Source organism: Taudactylus pleione, unplaced genomic scaffold, assembly GCF_031769625.1.
Source record: "Taudactylus pleione unplaced genomic scaffold, aTauple2 ptg000179l, whole genome shotgun sequence".
NCBI lineage: Eukaryota > Metazoa > Chordata > Amphibia > Anura > Myobatrachidae > Taudactylus > Taudactylus pleione.
In genome coordinates this window covers 3064808-3081200 of record NW_028284581.1, presented here as the reverse complement: position 1 = coordinate 3081200, position 16393 = coordinate 3064808, and the positions used below count along the sequence as shown (strand labels likewise).

The 16393-nt window shown below is 48.6% G+C and overlaps 1 protein-coding gene across 1 annotated transcript in view; it reads left to right on the top strand.

Moving 5' to 3' along the window:
- KIF13A (kinesin family member 13A) overlaps positions 1-16393 on the top strand; it is a 237513-nt gene that overhangs the window by 101440 nt on the left and 119680 nt on the right. The window contains exon 12 of the mRNA XM_088475838.1: positions 5175-5305. Coding sequence (XP_088331964.1) covers positions 5175-5305 — 131 coding nt within the window. The remainder of the gene's footprint in view (positions 1-5174; positions 5306-16393) is intronic.

Sequence of the window (16393 nt, the reverse complement as noted above, 5' to 3'; positions counted from 1 at the left end):
CAAATTGAACTCCTTGATCAGACACTATCTCTTTTGGAAGACCATGCAGCCTGAAAACATCACAAATTAAAATTTTGGCTGACTGTGGTGCTGAAGGAAGACCGACTAAGGGAACAAAGTGAGCCATCATCGAGAATCCGTCAATGATCACCCAAATCGTGTTATGCCCTTTGGATTGGCAATTCAGAAATAAAATCCATGGATAGATGAGTCCAAGAAGCATCAGGAATGGGTAGGGGACGTAACGGCCCGGTAATATTTCTGTGGGAAACTTTGTTGGGCACATTTGGCGCAAGACACAATGAAGTCTCGGACATCTCTTTTCATGGTAGGCGAACAGTAAGATTGCTGCAGGAGCTTGAAGGTTTTCAGAATGCCTGAATGTCCAGGGAAAAGAGAAGCATCAGCCCATGTCAGCAATTTTTTCCGCAGCGATGGTGCGACAAAGATTTACCTGGCGGAGGAGACTGGAGTCAGATGGATGTGAAGATGAGAGGATCCAGGATTGAGCGAATCTGAGGTTGATCCTCTTCCTCTTGTGGAGATAAAAAAGATCGGTAAAGAACGTCAGCCTTCTTATTCAGGACCATAGGGTGAAATTTAAGTTTAAAATTGAATCTAGAAAAAAAGGGACCATTGAGCTTGTCTAGCATTTTATCAGTGGGCAGACTGGAGGTAGACCAGGTTCTTGTGGTGATTGTAATGGGGACTTCGCGCCTTCCAAAAGGTGTCTCCACTCCTCCAGTGCCAAACGCATAGCCAAAAACTCCTGATCACCGATGGAATAGTTCTTTTCAGCCGGGGAAAACTTTCGTGAAAAGAAGCCACAAGGATGCATCTTCCCATTCTGAGACAGTACAGCCTCTACTCCTACTGAAGAGGCATCCACTTCCAAGACTAAAGATTTTTCCAAATGTGATTGACGAAGGATTCGGTCCCCGGGAAAGGCTGTCTTCAAATGCTGAAAGGCTTCTACTGCAGTAGATGGCCATTGAGAAGGATTGGCTCCTTTTTTAGTGAGAGCTGTGATGGGAGCAACTAAGGTGGAGAAATTGGAGATAAACCTGCGATAGTAATTTGAGAATCCCAGGAATCACTGAGCGTCTTTTAAAGAATGGGGTTGAGGCCAGTCCCGGATGGCACACAGCTTGTCCGGATTCATCTGTAGAGAACTCCCAGAAATAATGTGCCCTAAAAAAGGCACGGGGGATCATTCAAAGAGGCATTTGGAGATCTTCCCGTACAGATGGTGAGCTTGAAGATGAGTAAGGACCTCTCTGACGTGAAGTCGGTGGGACTGTAGGTCCTTGGAAGAAATTAAGATGTCATCCAGATATACCACGATGAATTTGTATAGGATGTCCCTGAAGATTTTGTTCACGTACTCCTAAAATACCACTGGTGCGTAGCATAAACCAAATGGCATGACCAAATATTCAAAGTGACCATCCCAGTCTTCCATTCATCTCCAGCTTTAATATGAATTAAATTGTAAGCTCCTCGGAGGTCCTATTTGGTGAAAAGGTGGGCGCCACGAACTTTATCGAAGAGTTCTGAGATGAGTGGAAGCGGGTACCAGTTCTTAATGGTGATCAAATTGAGACCACGGTAGTCTATACAGGGTCTGAGCCCTCCATCCTTCTTTTCAACAAAACAGGACCAGGCTCCAGCAGGAAAGGAGGATGGTTTGATTAAGCCCTTAGCCAAGTTTTCTTTGATGTAATTGGACATTGTGGCAGTCTCTGGAACAGACAATGGGTAAATACAATCCCGAGGAGGCATTTTTCCAGGAAGGAGATCAATGCCACAATCCCAGAAATAATGGGGAGGTAGCTGGTCCGCAGCTTGTTGATTAAAAACATCAGATAAATCTTGATAAGGTGCAGGTAAACAGGAGTCGGAGAGAACACTTGATCGATCAAGAAGAGACTTACTTGTAACTTGATGGATATGCACCGAAAGTACACGGTCAGACATTGATGGAAACAACCAGGACCCCAAGCTAGGATTTGCATAATGGCCCAGTTTAGTGTGTAATTTGTGTCTTTTAAGCCACGGCAGACCTAAGACTAACTCGTAGGAGGTTCTCGGAAGCACTAAAAGTTCCAGTTTTTCATGATGCAGACATCCTATTTGAAGAGACCCCGGAAGAGTAATTGACGAGATAGCTTCTCCAGAAATAATATTGCCATCTACACCAGAGATATCAATTTGTTTGGTAAAGGAGTGAGCGGTATACCCAAGGTCACGGCCAGAGACTCGGAAATGAAATTTCCAGCAGCACCTGAATCAATGAAGGCTTTCACCTCTTTTGTTCTTGACTTGTGGGAAATTATCACTGATAAAAGACTATCCATTGAATGGGATGGCTTGACTATCACCCACAACTGGATGCCCCCAGGACCAGCTAGGGTCTTGCGTTTCCTGCAACAAGAGGACAATTTTGAGAATATGATCTGGGGCGGCACAGTTAAGAAATAGGGCCTGATTCAGACCCGGACGGTATCTGCAGTCCGTTCGAAATTGCCAATGGTTGCTAATCTGCGCATGCGTGTGCATCGCAGTGCTCATGTGCGAACTACACTGTGCGATCACAGATCCCTCGCTCGCCTAGCAAAACCAGCTCAGTAGAGTGAGTGACAGGAGAGGCCGTCTGTGGGTGGTGACAGGGGCAGTCCAGTAAAAACGGGGGGTTGGAGATGCGAACACAGGCGTGCCCGAGTGTTTCAACGCCGTTTTAGAGGTGTGTATAATTAACAGGCAGCGCCATAGTAAACGTCACCAGATATTTTTTTCCTCAGTTTTCCTCGCAATGCTTGCGGTAAAAAAAAGCTACCACAAGCACTGCGTTCACATCTGGTAGTGGTCAATGTCCAATGTTTTCATAAACTTCCAGGAGATGACGTGGGGCAGTGGGCATCTCTGCATACGCTAAAGGGAGTCTGCATACACAAAGTGAACTCTCGTACAGGTACGATGGGTGTGCTTATGCCTTGGCGAGAGATCGCTCCCCGCTGCGTCACTTTCAAATATATGCATATGCATCATGCGAGCGTACGCTCATAGCGACCGGGTCTGAATCAGGCCCATAGCTTGTTCTCAAACTGACGGGTACGTTCAGCCACTGTTAATCAAGACTTGTTGACCTGCATGGGCTCTTCTTTACTTGTAGCAGGGGAAGGTGCACATACCTCTGGAAAGAACCGGTCCCGGAAGCGGTCCTCTCGACATCTATTTGCCAACCGCTCTCTATGGCGTATATCAATCTTGATACACAAAGAAATAATTTCTGCTAAAGAATCAAGGAGATCCTGAGAGGCTAATTCATCTTTCATCTTTTCAGAAAGACCATGAAGGAAGGCCTGAATGTAGGTTCTCACCCACAAGTATTGGATGTTGGCGAGACATGAGCAAAGCTGCGGAGCCTAACCTGCCGGAAGGTGTTCACCAGTGACCCCTCCATGCGGGATATGGGTTTAGCTGCTCCCAACAAGCAGGTCGCGGCCCTTTGGTCAGGTATCCAAAACAAGTGGGAAACAGAGAGAAATACACCACTATGGCCCAGAGAATAGTACTTTGTGTTTATACTATACCCTTTGGTACAGAGTTGGTAGAGAAGGTGGCCCAGTAATTGTACTCGGTGGTGTGTACTGTGTACACAATGTGCGAATCCAGAGGCACCAGAAGATGGTTGGGTAATTTGTACACAGTAGTGTGTACTTTGTACACAATGTGCGACTCCAGAAGCTCCGGGAGATGGTTGGGTAATGGATACACAGTGGTGGGTACTTTGTACAAAATGCGCGACTCCAGACGCATCGGGAGATGGTTGGGTAATCAATAACAGTGGTGCGATTCCAGATGCATCGGAAAATTACTCCGAATTTGTACACAATGTGCGACTCCAGACGCACCGGAAGATGATTCGAAACTTGTACACAGAGGTGTTTGCAGTGTACACCGTGTGCGAATCCAGACGCACCGGAGGATAGTGGCTGGATGCTACAGCAATACCTAGAGAACGAGGAACAGGAACCTGGAACAGAATAACGATCAGCAAACACTGGAAGTGACGATGTTGCACAGGCAACTTCCTGGTGTCCAGAGACCAGTTATATACCCTACAGTAGCAGTTCATTGGAGGTCAGCATTAGCTGACCGAGACTACGCTACCATTGGTTAAGAAAACAGTCAGGTGACAAAGACTAACATGGCGGCGTCCATGACGGCAACCTCGGAAACCAAGACACGGAGCCACACATGGAAGTCCGGACAGCACCTAAGGCAGAATCCTCAGCGCGTCACTCGCCTCCGCACCTGACGTCTGACCACACAAGAAGTCAAGGGAAGCCGGTGCTGGGGTGAGTAATGGCCGATCCTAGGCCGAACATTGACACTTTGCTATGCCGATTGTCTGAAAGACCTATTGAGTGAGAAGGCTCTGCTATGCCGATTGTAGACTTGCCTTCTCTGTATATCTGTACAGCAGGAGGACATTCACATGGACCAATGCTACTGTGTCTATGGACGAGGAGATATTGGCCGGCCTTAGACTTCTGACTCTTCAGCACACATCTGGCAAGGCTGAAGGCCATTCTCGTCACAAGCAGGGCAACGCAAAGCACGAACATCTGATAGAAGAAATAGATTTTTTGGAAAAGAATCTACTTCCCTGCATATGGAGAGATTTCTCAACAGACTTGATCAAGATGAAAATTTCTCAGTGATTTTGGAACTTTGACCCCCGTTGTGGTATTATTGGACTATCCTTGTGACTTACGATTTTTACATGTTCATTATTTTATGGGAGTGCGCAGTAGCAGGTATTGTTTATTCTTTTTTTGACTGTATGCATGTTGGGAGGTTGATGACCCCCCTTTAACAATCCCCCCTTTGCAGCCACCTGTGCGCAGTTGTCCTCTATACACATCTTTATTCCAGGCTTCTTTGAGCATTGGTTACATTTATATAAAGGAACTAATATAGCATACTTGGAATAGAAATGGAAATCGGTTCAAAAGTCCAGACTTTTAGTGAGACAACCATTTTTTTCTGTAGGCTATTTGCTGTTCTGATTACTTTGCTGATTTCTAAGTATGTTTATCATGATTCATGTCTATAATTTATCTACTCTTACTTGGATTTCATGAACCTTCTGCCACTGTATACTGCAGGATCATAACAAAGTAGGTGCTGACACTTCTCAGGATATACAGCTCTTTGGTATCGGGATTCAACCTGAGCACTGTGTGATCGAAATGGCCTCAGATGGGGAAATTTCTCTAACACCAATAGAAAACGCACGGTAAGCTGGATCATGTATAGTAGATCTGGAACATAGATATGAAGGAGCTGCTTAGAAAAAGGCAGGGATAACATTCGCAATATAAAAGTGCATGCTCTACAGTGTACATGTGCTTCATCTGGATTTCTATTTTGACTCTGGTGATGTTACAGTTGTCCTAGGAGAGTGGGCAATTGCATCCTCTTCTACTCTTGTTCTTATACATGATGGCTGGCTCTGGGCATGATGTACTAAAAGCAAAATACGTCCAATACTCTGAAAACTATGATACTTTCCAGAGCTTGGACCCAGTTGCTTAATAGAAGTCTATGGGCTTCTGTTCACAATGTTCCCTGAGAGGGAACCAATCTGATCCCTCCCAAGGTTCCCTACGGCGCGCGCGTGAACTGGTGCATGCGCAGAAGGAGTCCAGTGTCACAGACCAGCAAATCCTATCATTGCAAAGGACAATTTTTTTTCAGAAAAGTTGTCCTTTGCGATTTTAATCACAATTCTAAGTGCATACCTGCGGTATTAACGTCTCTATAACCCCGACAAGTGGTGGGATGTATGCTTAGTACATCCCACCCTCTGTGAGAAGAGAGGAGCTTTCTTATTAGCATCACTTGGTGCAATTGGAACACACTCACTCCGGCTGTGTAGAGAGTTATTTGGTCTAACTGCAGATTTTCCTATAAAGCTGCAGAGAAGAAAATAGTAATCATCCTTGATATGCCTATTCGCTCAGCTAGCATGCTGTCTTTACCTTCCTTTCAGCAAACACATCATTGTAAATGTAGGGTGGTGCAATTTTACGAATTGTCACTTACTGTGGAAACTTTTTATGGAGGTTGTGTCAAGGGAAGCACTTATTGCAGAATGAAACAGGCTTCTTGTGAAGGGAGGTAAGTTTGTTGTACCAGGTATTTATCTGTTAGAAAGCCCTGACTCTCATACAGCAAGCCCCTCTAACCCATTAATAGGCTCGCTCACTGTGGTGCCAAAAGGTAACCCTCAGGGCCAATAGTTGCCAGCACATACATGAAACATGTGATTGTAGGGACACTTAAGGGTCTAATTCAGAGACGTACGGTAATGTCACCACAACTGCGATCTCTCATGTATCACAATTGTGAAAATATGCTAATAACCCACTCACCGGCCAATGCTTAGAGATGACAACTGAAAGCGTCTCACATCCGCCACTTATGCAGGAAACCGGAAACCTTGAATGTAGATCAGGCGGTCATCAGGCTTCTGAGTAAGTCTAACATGCCGCAGACACAGCGTGTCTCCAGATACACACAGGATTTTCCTGTTGCGATCAAGGACGTTGTGGCTAAGTTATGCACACCCCGAAAACAGTGTTTAAGTGGTTAGACACGCCTGCGTTTTATTAACCACCCCCTCTTACCTCCCCCCAAACGCTGACTAACTGTCACTCACCTTGCGAGTGAATCCTCTTTGTGAGTGTGATTGATCACCAAGCTGTAGAGGGAGGTTACCAGGCTAATATTTGAAGCAAAATGAAAATATAGTCACTGACCATTCCACATTAAGCCCTTAGAAAATAATTCAAACCCTTAAACTGATAAGCTCTTGCTAGACAAGACCACAAATGTTGTACAATATAGGGAATTAGCTACAATATGTCCTATTTATTATTAACAACTTTTCACTTAAATGCTCAATTATAAAAAATAATATTCACTGCAAAACTGAGCCTGTTTTCTGAGCTTCATCCATAGATCGCTTCAGAAGTGGCCAAATTATCGTATTAAATTGTGAGCACATCGGGCCTAATGTAATAGCCTGTGAGATGCAGGGCAATCTCAAAATTGGTGATTTAGGCGCTAGATTTAGGGGACTATGTATCAAAGCCTGGAGAGAGATAAAATTGTGAGAGATACAGCACTAACCAATCAGCTTCTTACATTTTACAAGCTGTGTTTGAAAAATGACAGTTAGGAGCTGATTGGTTAATACTTTTTCTCTCACTATTTTATCTCCCATCAAGCTTTGATACATAGGCCCCTTAAAGTGGCAATTTCTTAGGCATGATTTTACCTATTAAAGAATGGCTGCTTTAGCTATAGCAACTAAGGTGCTGACATCTTGCGGCTGTCTCAACACGCAGGCTATTGCATTTATCATCTGAATAAATGAATGGTGCACAAGGGATCTTTAAACAAGGCCATGCTTAGCTTAGTAACAGAGGCTTTTAGTGAAGGGTTGGGATTTAGCATTTGTGTTACGCAGCTTACAGTCCGTATTTCAAAATCATTTACCAGTGTATGTATGTGTGTGTGTATATATATATATATAATATATATATATTTCTACTTCAGGGTCCATAGGGTATCCACAGGATACCTTGGGGTATAGGTGTGACGTCAGTCGCAGGGCACCAAAGAGTTAAGCTTTCAGCCTCCCAGGATGCACTAGGTCCCCCTCCTATACCCCGCCCCCGGGCCAAGGCACCTCAGTTTAGTTTGGTGCCCGGCCGGAGTCGGGTGCACCTGTTGGAGTGGGGGCTAGAAGAGCCCCTGAAGCTTATTCTTCATGCAGCTGTGGCTGCACAACTGGATGTACAGCATGGACAGTCAGTCCTGACGTCCATGCTGTCTTCCCTACACCCCGCCGGTACCAGAACGCCGGTACTGATCCGGGGATGCTGGTGGGCGTCTGGGGTCACAGCTAGCGGTGACCCCAGATGCTCCGGACCATGGCCGGATTCAAGGGGGACAGAGGTAAGCAGCGGGGTCCCGCGGTGGGTCCCCGCTGATCACATGGTCCTAAGTCCCCAGGCAGGGGGCTCCCTGGGGACTGGCTGCAGCGTGGAGCCAGGCGACCAACCTGCGCTTCCACTACCCCCTGGGACAGCGGACCGCAGCAGAGCGGTAGCACTGCGGCGTCCCAGGGGTTAAATGCATGCCAGGGGAGCGCGCCTTCCCTGTCTCACAGCCGGCGCCTCCCCCGCTGCACACAGCCCTCTCTGCATGCTGCCGACTGGTCCTGTGGCAGCGCTCCTCCCCCAGGCCAGCCTCCTCTCTGCTCCTCGGCGGCCATCTTCTCCAGAACGCATGGTGAACGCTGCTGGAAGCGCTGGACGGAAGCATCGTGGTCTGGGTCCCCCCGCATACCTCTCCTCCGCTGTGGTCAGGTCTGTGTATGCAGCGCTGTGTCCTACCAGGCCCTGTGTCTGTGTAGTTGAGTGATCAGCGCTGTTAGTGCAGGAATTGTTATTTCTCTGCATTGTATGTGACTGTGCTAGCGCTGCTGCCTGTAATCTTTTCTTCATCTAAACTGTCAGCTTTATTACTGTCCCTGTTCTTTCTGCTAAAGCCCTTGCGGTGCGGTGCTGCAGGGTGGTCTCTCGCCTATTTAATACTTAATTGGTGAGAGAGGTCACATACGTGGTGCCATCATGTCTGAAAGTGATTTTCCCCTCCGGCTACAGTGTACCACGTGCAAAGTACCGTTAGCGGAGGGGGAGGGTAGCGCGGAGGGCCTTTGCCGGCAGTGTTTGTCCATGGCGCGGCCTATTACGGTTACAGCACCGGTACAGGAGCCGCCCTGGGCTTGTTTCGCTCAGGCGTTAACAGCTTTAGTGGGCCAGTTAGCTCCGCAGCCCGCGTTTACTCCGATGGGTTTGTCCCAGCAGTCTGTGGTGTCGTCACCCATGCAGGGGTTCCCACGACAATTGGTGGTACCCCACAGTCTCCCTATTTCCCCGCTCCCGGGTTCTCAGGAGCCAGCGTGGGTTAACTCCCTGACGAGTTCTGTACAGCACTTGTCGGATGTGTTGCAAGGGGAGTCTGTGATGCGGCCTCATAAAAGGCCGGTGGCGTCTCTGTCCGCTCCTTATGAGGATGACGAAGGGACGTCTGATGATGGGGAGATTCTGGATCCTTACGATCAGGAACCTCTCCATACTAAGGACGCTGATGCTAAGTCCAAAGTATATATTCCTGGACTTATTCGGGCGGTCCGCACAGCCTTGGTGATTGAGGACGAAGTTCCCCCAGCGGCTAAATCTAAGTATGCCTTTTTCAAAGATGTGAAGGGCGATGCCACAGTCTTTCCTCTTTCGGGTCAGTTGGTGGACCATTTAGAGGAGGCGTGGAAACAACCTGGCAAAAGATACCAGCCGCAGAGACGCCTGGCGGTGGCTTATCCGTTCGCGGATAATTATTTTGCGAAGTGGGAATCCCCTCCACAGGTGGATTCTCACGTGACCCGTCTTGTCCGTAGTGCCACATTGCCGATGCCATCCATGTCCTCCCTTAAGGATGCTACGGACCGCAAGGTAGAAATCTGCCTGAAGTCCGCTTATTCCCTTGCAGGGGGGGCAGCACGGCCGGCTATGGCCATTTGCTGGGTTGCCAGAGCGATGGAGCGCTGGGCGGATTCATTAGAGGCTTCTTTTGAATCCGACTGTCCGGCCGATCAGGCGGAGTTGATTGGCAATCTCCGTGATTCGGCCACCTACATCAACGAGGCGGCTCTAGACATTAGTACTCTGGTGTCTAGAATTTCTTCAGCAGCGGTAGCTGCTCGTCGCACCTTGTGGCTGCGATCCTGGAAGGCGGACGCAGATTCCAAGAAAGGTCTGGAAGCGTTGCCGTTTACCGGAGAAGTTCTCTTCGGTCCGGATCTGGATAAGATTGTGGCCACGCTGGCGGCAGCCAAATCTGCCTGTCTCCCGTCGGCCGCTGCTCCTTCTGGTTCGGGACCATCGTCCTTTCGGTCATCTAGGGCCCAGGGCAGGCCCAAACCACAGTCGTTTCCTCGACAGGCTGGCCCTAAGAAATCGGTCAAGCCCCGGAAGCAGGCATGGAGTACCAGACGTCCGGCCCCCAAGCCAGATGACAAGCCTGCGGCCTGACGGTCCGGGCCTCCCTTTGGGGGATCCCAGGGTGGGAGGCCGCCTGCTACAGTTCGCCCAGTGTTGGTCGACCACTACGACAGACACTTGGGTTCTGGAGGTGGTTTCTCACGGATACGCCCTCTCCTTCCGGCACAGACCCCCGGCTCGCTTCTTCACCACGGGTCTCCCATCAGACCGGAACAAGGCTACGGAGCTGCGGAAGGTATTGCACACTATGCTCCAGGCTGGAGTTATAGTGGCGGTTCCATTCTCCCAGAGGGGCCAGGGTTTCTATTCAAATCTATTTTTGGTACAGAAACCCAATGGGTCATATCGTCCGATTCTCAACCTCAAAGCACTCAACAAGTCTTTGCGGGTCCCGAAGTTTCGGATGGAGACCCTACGGTCCATCATTCTGGCGCTGGAACCTGGGGACTACTTGGTGTCATTGGACATACAGGACGCTTACCTGCATGTCCCTATTCTTTGGCGCCATCAACAGTTCCTCAGGTTCGCAATCAGCAGCGACCACTTCCAGTTTCGGGCGTTACCTTTTGGCCTGGCAACAGCACCACGTGTTTTCACCAAGGTGATGGCGGTCATGGCGGCTTCTCTGCGGCTGCAGGGAGTCCGCATGTTGCCGTATTTGGACGACCTGTTATTGGTGGCAGGATCTCCAGAGCTCCTGTTACGCCACTTGGACCTGACCATTGCACTGCTGCAACGGCACGGCTGGCTAATCAACTGGCAGAAGTCCACTCTAATCCCGTCTCGGAGGATTCTGCATCTTGGAGCCTTATTGGACTAGGGACAGCAAAGGATCTTCGTGACGGAGGACAAGATCTCTGCTTTACAGTCAAGGGTGCGCAGTTGTCTGCACAGCCGCCGGGTGTCCTTACACTCGGCGATGAGGTTACTGGGCTCCATGGTGTCGGTGTTCGACATGGTGGAATACGCCCAGTTTCACTCCAGACCTCTGCAGCACCTGATCCTGTCCAAGTGGAACGGGCTGACTCAGTCTCTGAAGTCCCAGACGATTGTGCTCACCCAGGAGGTTCGCCTGTCCCTTACGTGGTGGTTACAGACGAACCACCTCAACAAGGGACGTCCGTTCTGGGTTCCAAATTGGGTCCTGTTGACAACGGACGCCAGTCTTCGGGGCTGGGGAGCAGTTTCGGGTCCACACTTGTTCCAGGGCAGGTGGACGCCGACAGAAGCGGAGCTTCCAATAAATATCTTGGAACTCCGTGCGGTCTTCAATGCTCTCCAGCAGGCACAGCGGTTTCTCCAGGGTCGCCCGGTGCAGGTCCAGTCGGACAACGCTACCACCGTGGCCTACATAAACAGGCAAGGAGGAACTCGCAGTCGGGCGGCTCTCGTAGAGGTCTCTCGGATCCTGGTTTGGGCGGAGCGCAATCTTCCGGCCATATCAGCGGTCTTCATCCCGGGAGTGCTCAATTGGGAGGCGGACTTTCTAAGTCGCCAGGACGTTCATCCGGGGGAATGGTCCCTGCACCCGGACGTTTTTCAACTACTGGTGGACAGGTGGGGTCTTCCAGAAATCGACCTCATGGCGTCCCGGCACAACAACAAGTTGCCGGTGTACGGGTCTCGCACAAGAGACGAAGGGGCGTCTCTGGTGGATGCTCTGTCCGTCCGGTGGACGTTCCGGTTCGCATACCTGTTCCCTCCGGTCTCCCTTCTTCCACGGGTAATCCGGAAATTCAAACAGGAAGGAGGGACGCTCCTGTTGATAGCTCCCGCGTGGCCCAGACGGCACTGGTTCTCAGACCTTCAGGGTCTGTCCGTGGACATTCCTCTGCGGTTGCCGCTACGACCGGACCTTCTGTCTCAGGGTCCTTGCCTTCACCCGGACCTGACTCGGCTGTCTTTGACGGCGTGGCTGTTGAGACGGCCATGCTGAGGTCCCGGGGGTTTTCCAGCTCTGTGGTGCGTACCATGTTGCGAGCTCGGAAACCGTCTTCCGCGAGGATATACCATCGCGTGTGGCATACGTTCTTCCAGTGGTGTCGACCGAGAGGTTATGCACCGCGGGAGTTTCGTCTGTCTCGGATTCTCGCCTTCCTGCAAGCGGGACTAGATCATGGGCTTCGCCTTGCTTCTTTGAAGGTACAGGTTTCGGCCCTATCTGTCTGGTTTCACCGTAGGATTGCTACAATCCCGGATGTGCGCACCTTTATGCAGGGTGTTCTCCGCATTCAGCCGCCCTTTGTTCCACCTGTGGCGCCTTGGGATTTGGCTGTGGTCCTGAGGGCTCTCCAAGGACCGCCGTTTGAACCACTGGGCTCAGTGGATCTTAAATGGCTAACAGCTAAGACTGTTTTCCTTCTGGCCATTGCTTCGGCCAGACGTGTTTCTGAGTTAGGGGCTCTTTCTTGTAGACCCCCTTTCTTGGTTTTTTATGGGAACAGGGCAGTGCTCCGCACTCGGCCCGAGTTTCTTCCCAAAGTTGTTTCCCAGTTTCATATTAACGAGGAAATAGTTGTTCCGGCCTTTAACTCACCGGGTCTTTCCGTGGGTGAGGCCTCTTTGGATGTTGTGCGGGCCTTAAGGACTTATGTTGACCGCACTTCTTCGTTTAGGAAGTCGGACGCTTTGTTTGTCCTCTTTGGCTTCCGTAAAAAGGGTTGGCCTGCTTCAAAGCAAACTTTGGCAGCCTGGATCCGTATGGCTATTTCTGGAGCTTATCTTCATGAAGGCCTACCGGTCCCTCCTTCTCTGAAGGCTCATTCCACTAGGTCTGTGGGTCCTTCGTGGGCAGCTCGACGTGGTGCCTCGGCAGTTCAGATCTGCAAGGCTGCTACATGGTCTTCTGTCCATACCTTCGTGAGGTATTACAGGTTTGACACCTTCGCCTCTCAGGATGCTTCCTTCGGGCGGCGGATTCTCCTTTCTGCACAGGAGCGTCCCCACCCTTAAAGGATACTGCTTTGGGACATCCCCAAGGTATCCTGTGGATACCCTATGGACCCTGAAGTAGAAAATATGAGATATGGTAAGAACTTACCCTTGTTATCTCTATTTCTACGAAGTCCATAGGGTTCCACAGGACTCCCGCCCTGTCGCACCTGTGCTGCAGATGGGCTTTGCTCTGGTCACCGGTTTTCCGTCTCCCTCTGGTGAGAATGTGATTCTTGTATGTGTCCAGATCTTTGTTCTCTCTCTTCCTTCTCCTCCTCCGGCCTATGGCTTGGTAACTAACTGAGGTGCCTTGGCCCGGGGGCGGGGTATAGGAGGGGGACCTAGTGCATCCTGGGAGGCTGAAAGCTTAACTCTTTGGTGCCCTGCGACTGACGTCACACCTATACCCCAAGGTATCCTGTGGAACCCTATGGACTTCGTAGAAATAGAGATAACAAGGGTAAGTTCTTACCATATCTCATATTATATATATATATATATATATATATATGTAGTTGTCACAGCGCGCCGGACTCCAGCACTCACTCACCGGGTCCGGCGGTGCTGGTCTGCAGAGGGGCAGCGGGTGGTGCGTCACCGCGTTCCCCACTGGTCTCTGCCTATCCTTCCCCTGACGGATGCAGGCGGACGCGGCTCCCTACGGGCGCTCGCGCCGACTTGCTTAAAATTTAAAGGGCCATACACACACCCTTAGCAACGTCACAGGAAGTGACTGAGGTAGCCCTGCATATTTAAGGAAGACTCTGGGAGCACTACTGTGCCAGAGTATAGGCTCATTTACCATACTCCAGCGTACCTGTGATAGTCTGTTACCTGCTACTGACCTTGGCTTTGTTTGTGACCCTGATTTCGCCTGACCCCTGGTACTGCATCTGATATTTGGTTTTGACTTCAGCTATTTTTGGTGACCTGTTTACACTTGCTCCCTGGTACCGTCTAGTCCGTTTGGTTCTGACCCGGCCTGCCGACTAAGCTATACGTCTTCTCCGCTTCATCCAGAGTTTACTAGCATCTGTATAAGGGAACCTATCCTGAGGGCCGCGACCTGTGTGTCGGACGCAGCCAAGTCCATACTTTCTTGCGAGGGTCCCTGGTGAATACTGCCAGCACATTAGACTCCTCGCCTCAGGCATAGGTCTAGCCAACTCCCTAAATACGGGCCGCATCCATAATCTGTCCGAGACTTGTGACAATAGTTACATTATACAAAGTTGCATGTTAAGACTATTCTCAATTTGGGTGCACAGTGATTAGCATTGTTGCTTTACAGTGCTGGGACCGTACAGTGCCCAGGAATTATTTATGTGGAGTTTGTATATATTTGTATATAAGCTCAACTGGCACATCAACTGATGTGGATGATAAAAACACTCTCTGTAAAGTGCTGTATTATGAGTAGGCAGTAAATTTCCTGCTATAAATACCTTTGATGTTAACACTATTTGCTATTTTGTTAATTCCCATAAACTTGCTCAGTAATAACAAGCGTCAGCTGCCTAATGTACCTGTACCCTCCTGTGCTTTAGGCATTTGACAGCTGGGGCTATTCTCCTGTGATTATTAAAATCTGCAGAGTAAGATCATCTTCCCGACATGATGTGTGTCAAGCAGCTGTTAAAGATAAGTGTAATTGTTAAAGTTGAAAATGAATGAACAAGCTCTGTGAAGCTTTGTCCTATGAGGGCTGTTAAATGCAACCTAGCACTAAGTAGTTTCCCTACTGTCCAAATGAGAGATCGTACACCCCTTTACTCTGCTGGGCGCCAGACAGCTTGATTTATGTGTCTGATTATGGCTATTCAGACCTGTCTTAACCCACAGCACATCTGTGTATATTACAACTAATCTTGGTTTTGGAGATACTTGTAGCTGCAAAATAGAACAAGGGCTAAAACATTGTTTGATGGTTAAAATTCAATAAAAACTTGCTTGATTTCCTTTAATTCTTAACTGAATACAAATAAACACCTTTCAATATTGCATGGTATTAAACAAGGTTTTTATTTTCTTTATAAATGACTGAACGTATATAGTTATGCATTAAGTTCATAAGTATATGACACTAAAACAAATACAGTATACATACATACTGTGTGTTGGCACAAAGCTTCTCATTCTATGTCAAATTTGTTTACTGCTGTAAATGTGAAGCGTTCCCCTACAAGTGAGGAATGATGTGCATTACCCAATATAACCTTCCTGAAAGCAAAGGGCACCAGGCTGCCATTCTAGGCTCAGCGTTACACAGCCAGTGTCTTGCAGTATCGTGTCTGACATGTGAGCCAGCACAATAGCCCACAGCTCTGTGCCAGCCAGGAAGTGAGCCAGACAGCAGGGTTACTTAGCTGTAAGGGAAGCCCAAAGGAGGAGTTGTGTGGCAGATGGAAGGAGTGACACGCATGACGGGAATGAATTGCAAATATTAGAGGCTGAGGAAGAACATTTTTGTTTGGATGATTGGAAAAGCAAACCTGTCTATTTTACTACATGTAACTCATTCCCCTGTTACCTTCCAGTACTTCCTCACACTGTTTGATTATTACATGAGCTATTGCTGTATGTTTAATGATTACATAATGTAAATCTCTAATGGTGTAATGTTATCATTTACAATAGCTTTACCATAGCTTTATCAGGCAACACCCAGTAGCTTTGTTATTCTTTGGACAAAGACCCATCAGTTGTTTAACCAGAATTATTTACAGATAGATTTCTCTCCAGCTTTGTATAAAGTATATGCAGAGGCGTAACTAGGGTATTTGGCACCCAGGGCAAGATGAAAAATGTTGCCCCCCCCAACAGTGTGTGCGTACCCCCAAAAAGGGGCGTGGTGACCGGAAAATTGGGGCGTGTCAACATGACACACCACCGTTTCTTGTCACTCTGGGAACATTCCTTTCCATTCCAGTTTGAATCCCAGGTATGACTGTAGTGTAGATTATGGAGAATGTGAAGTAGCTTGATATAGTTAGAATTCACAGACTTTCACTGTAGTAGCAGGTGGCTCCATTGGTAAGGTGACGGACTGCAAAGCATGAGGTGCTAAGTTTGAATCCTAGACATGACTGTATTTTAGATTAATAAGAAGGGGAATTAGCTTGATATAGTTAGAATTCACAGTCTTTCCTTGTAATAGCAGATGGCTTATTGGTGATGGGTTTGATTCCCAACTATAACTGTATTTTGAATTGTGAATATCACTGAAGGGGAGGAGATGTGATAAGACGACTCTCAGAGCAGGAAGGTACATTGCCGAGGGACGTTTTTCTATAACGGCAACTTCCGGATACGATGTC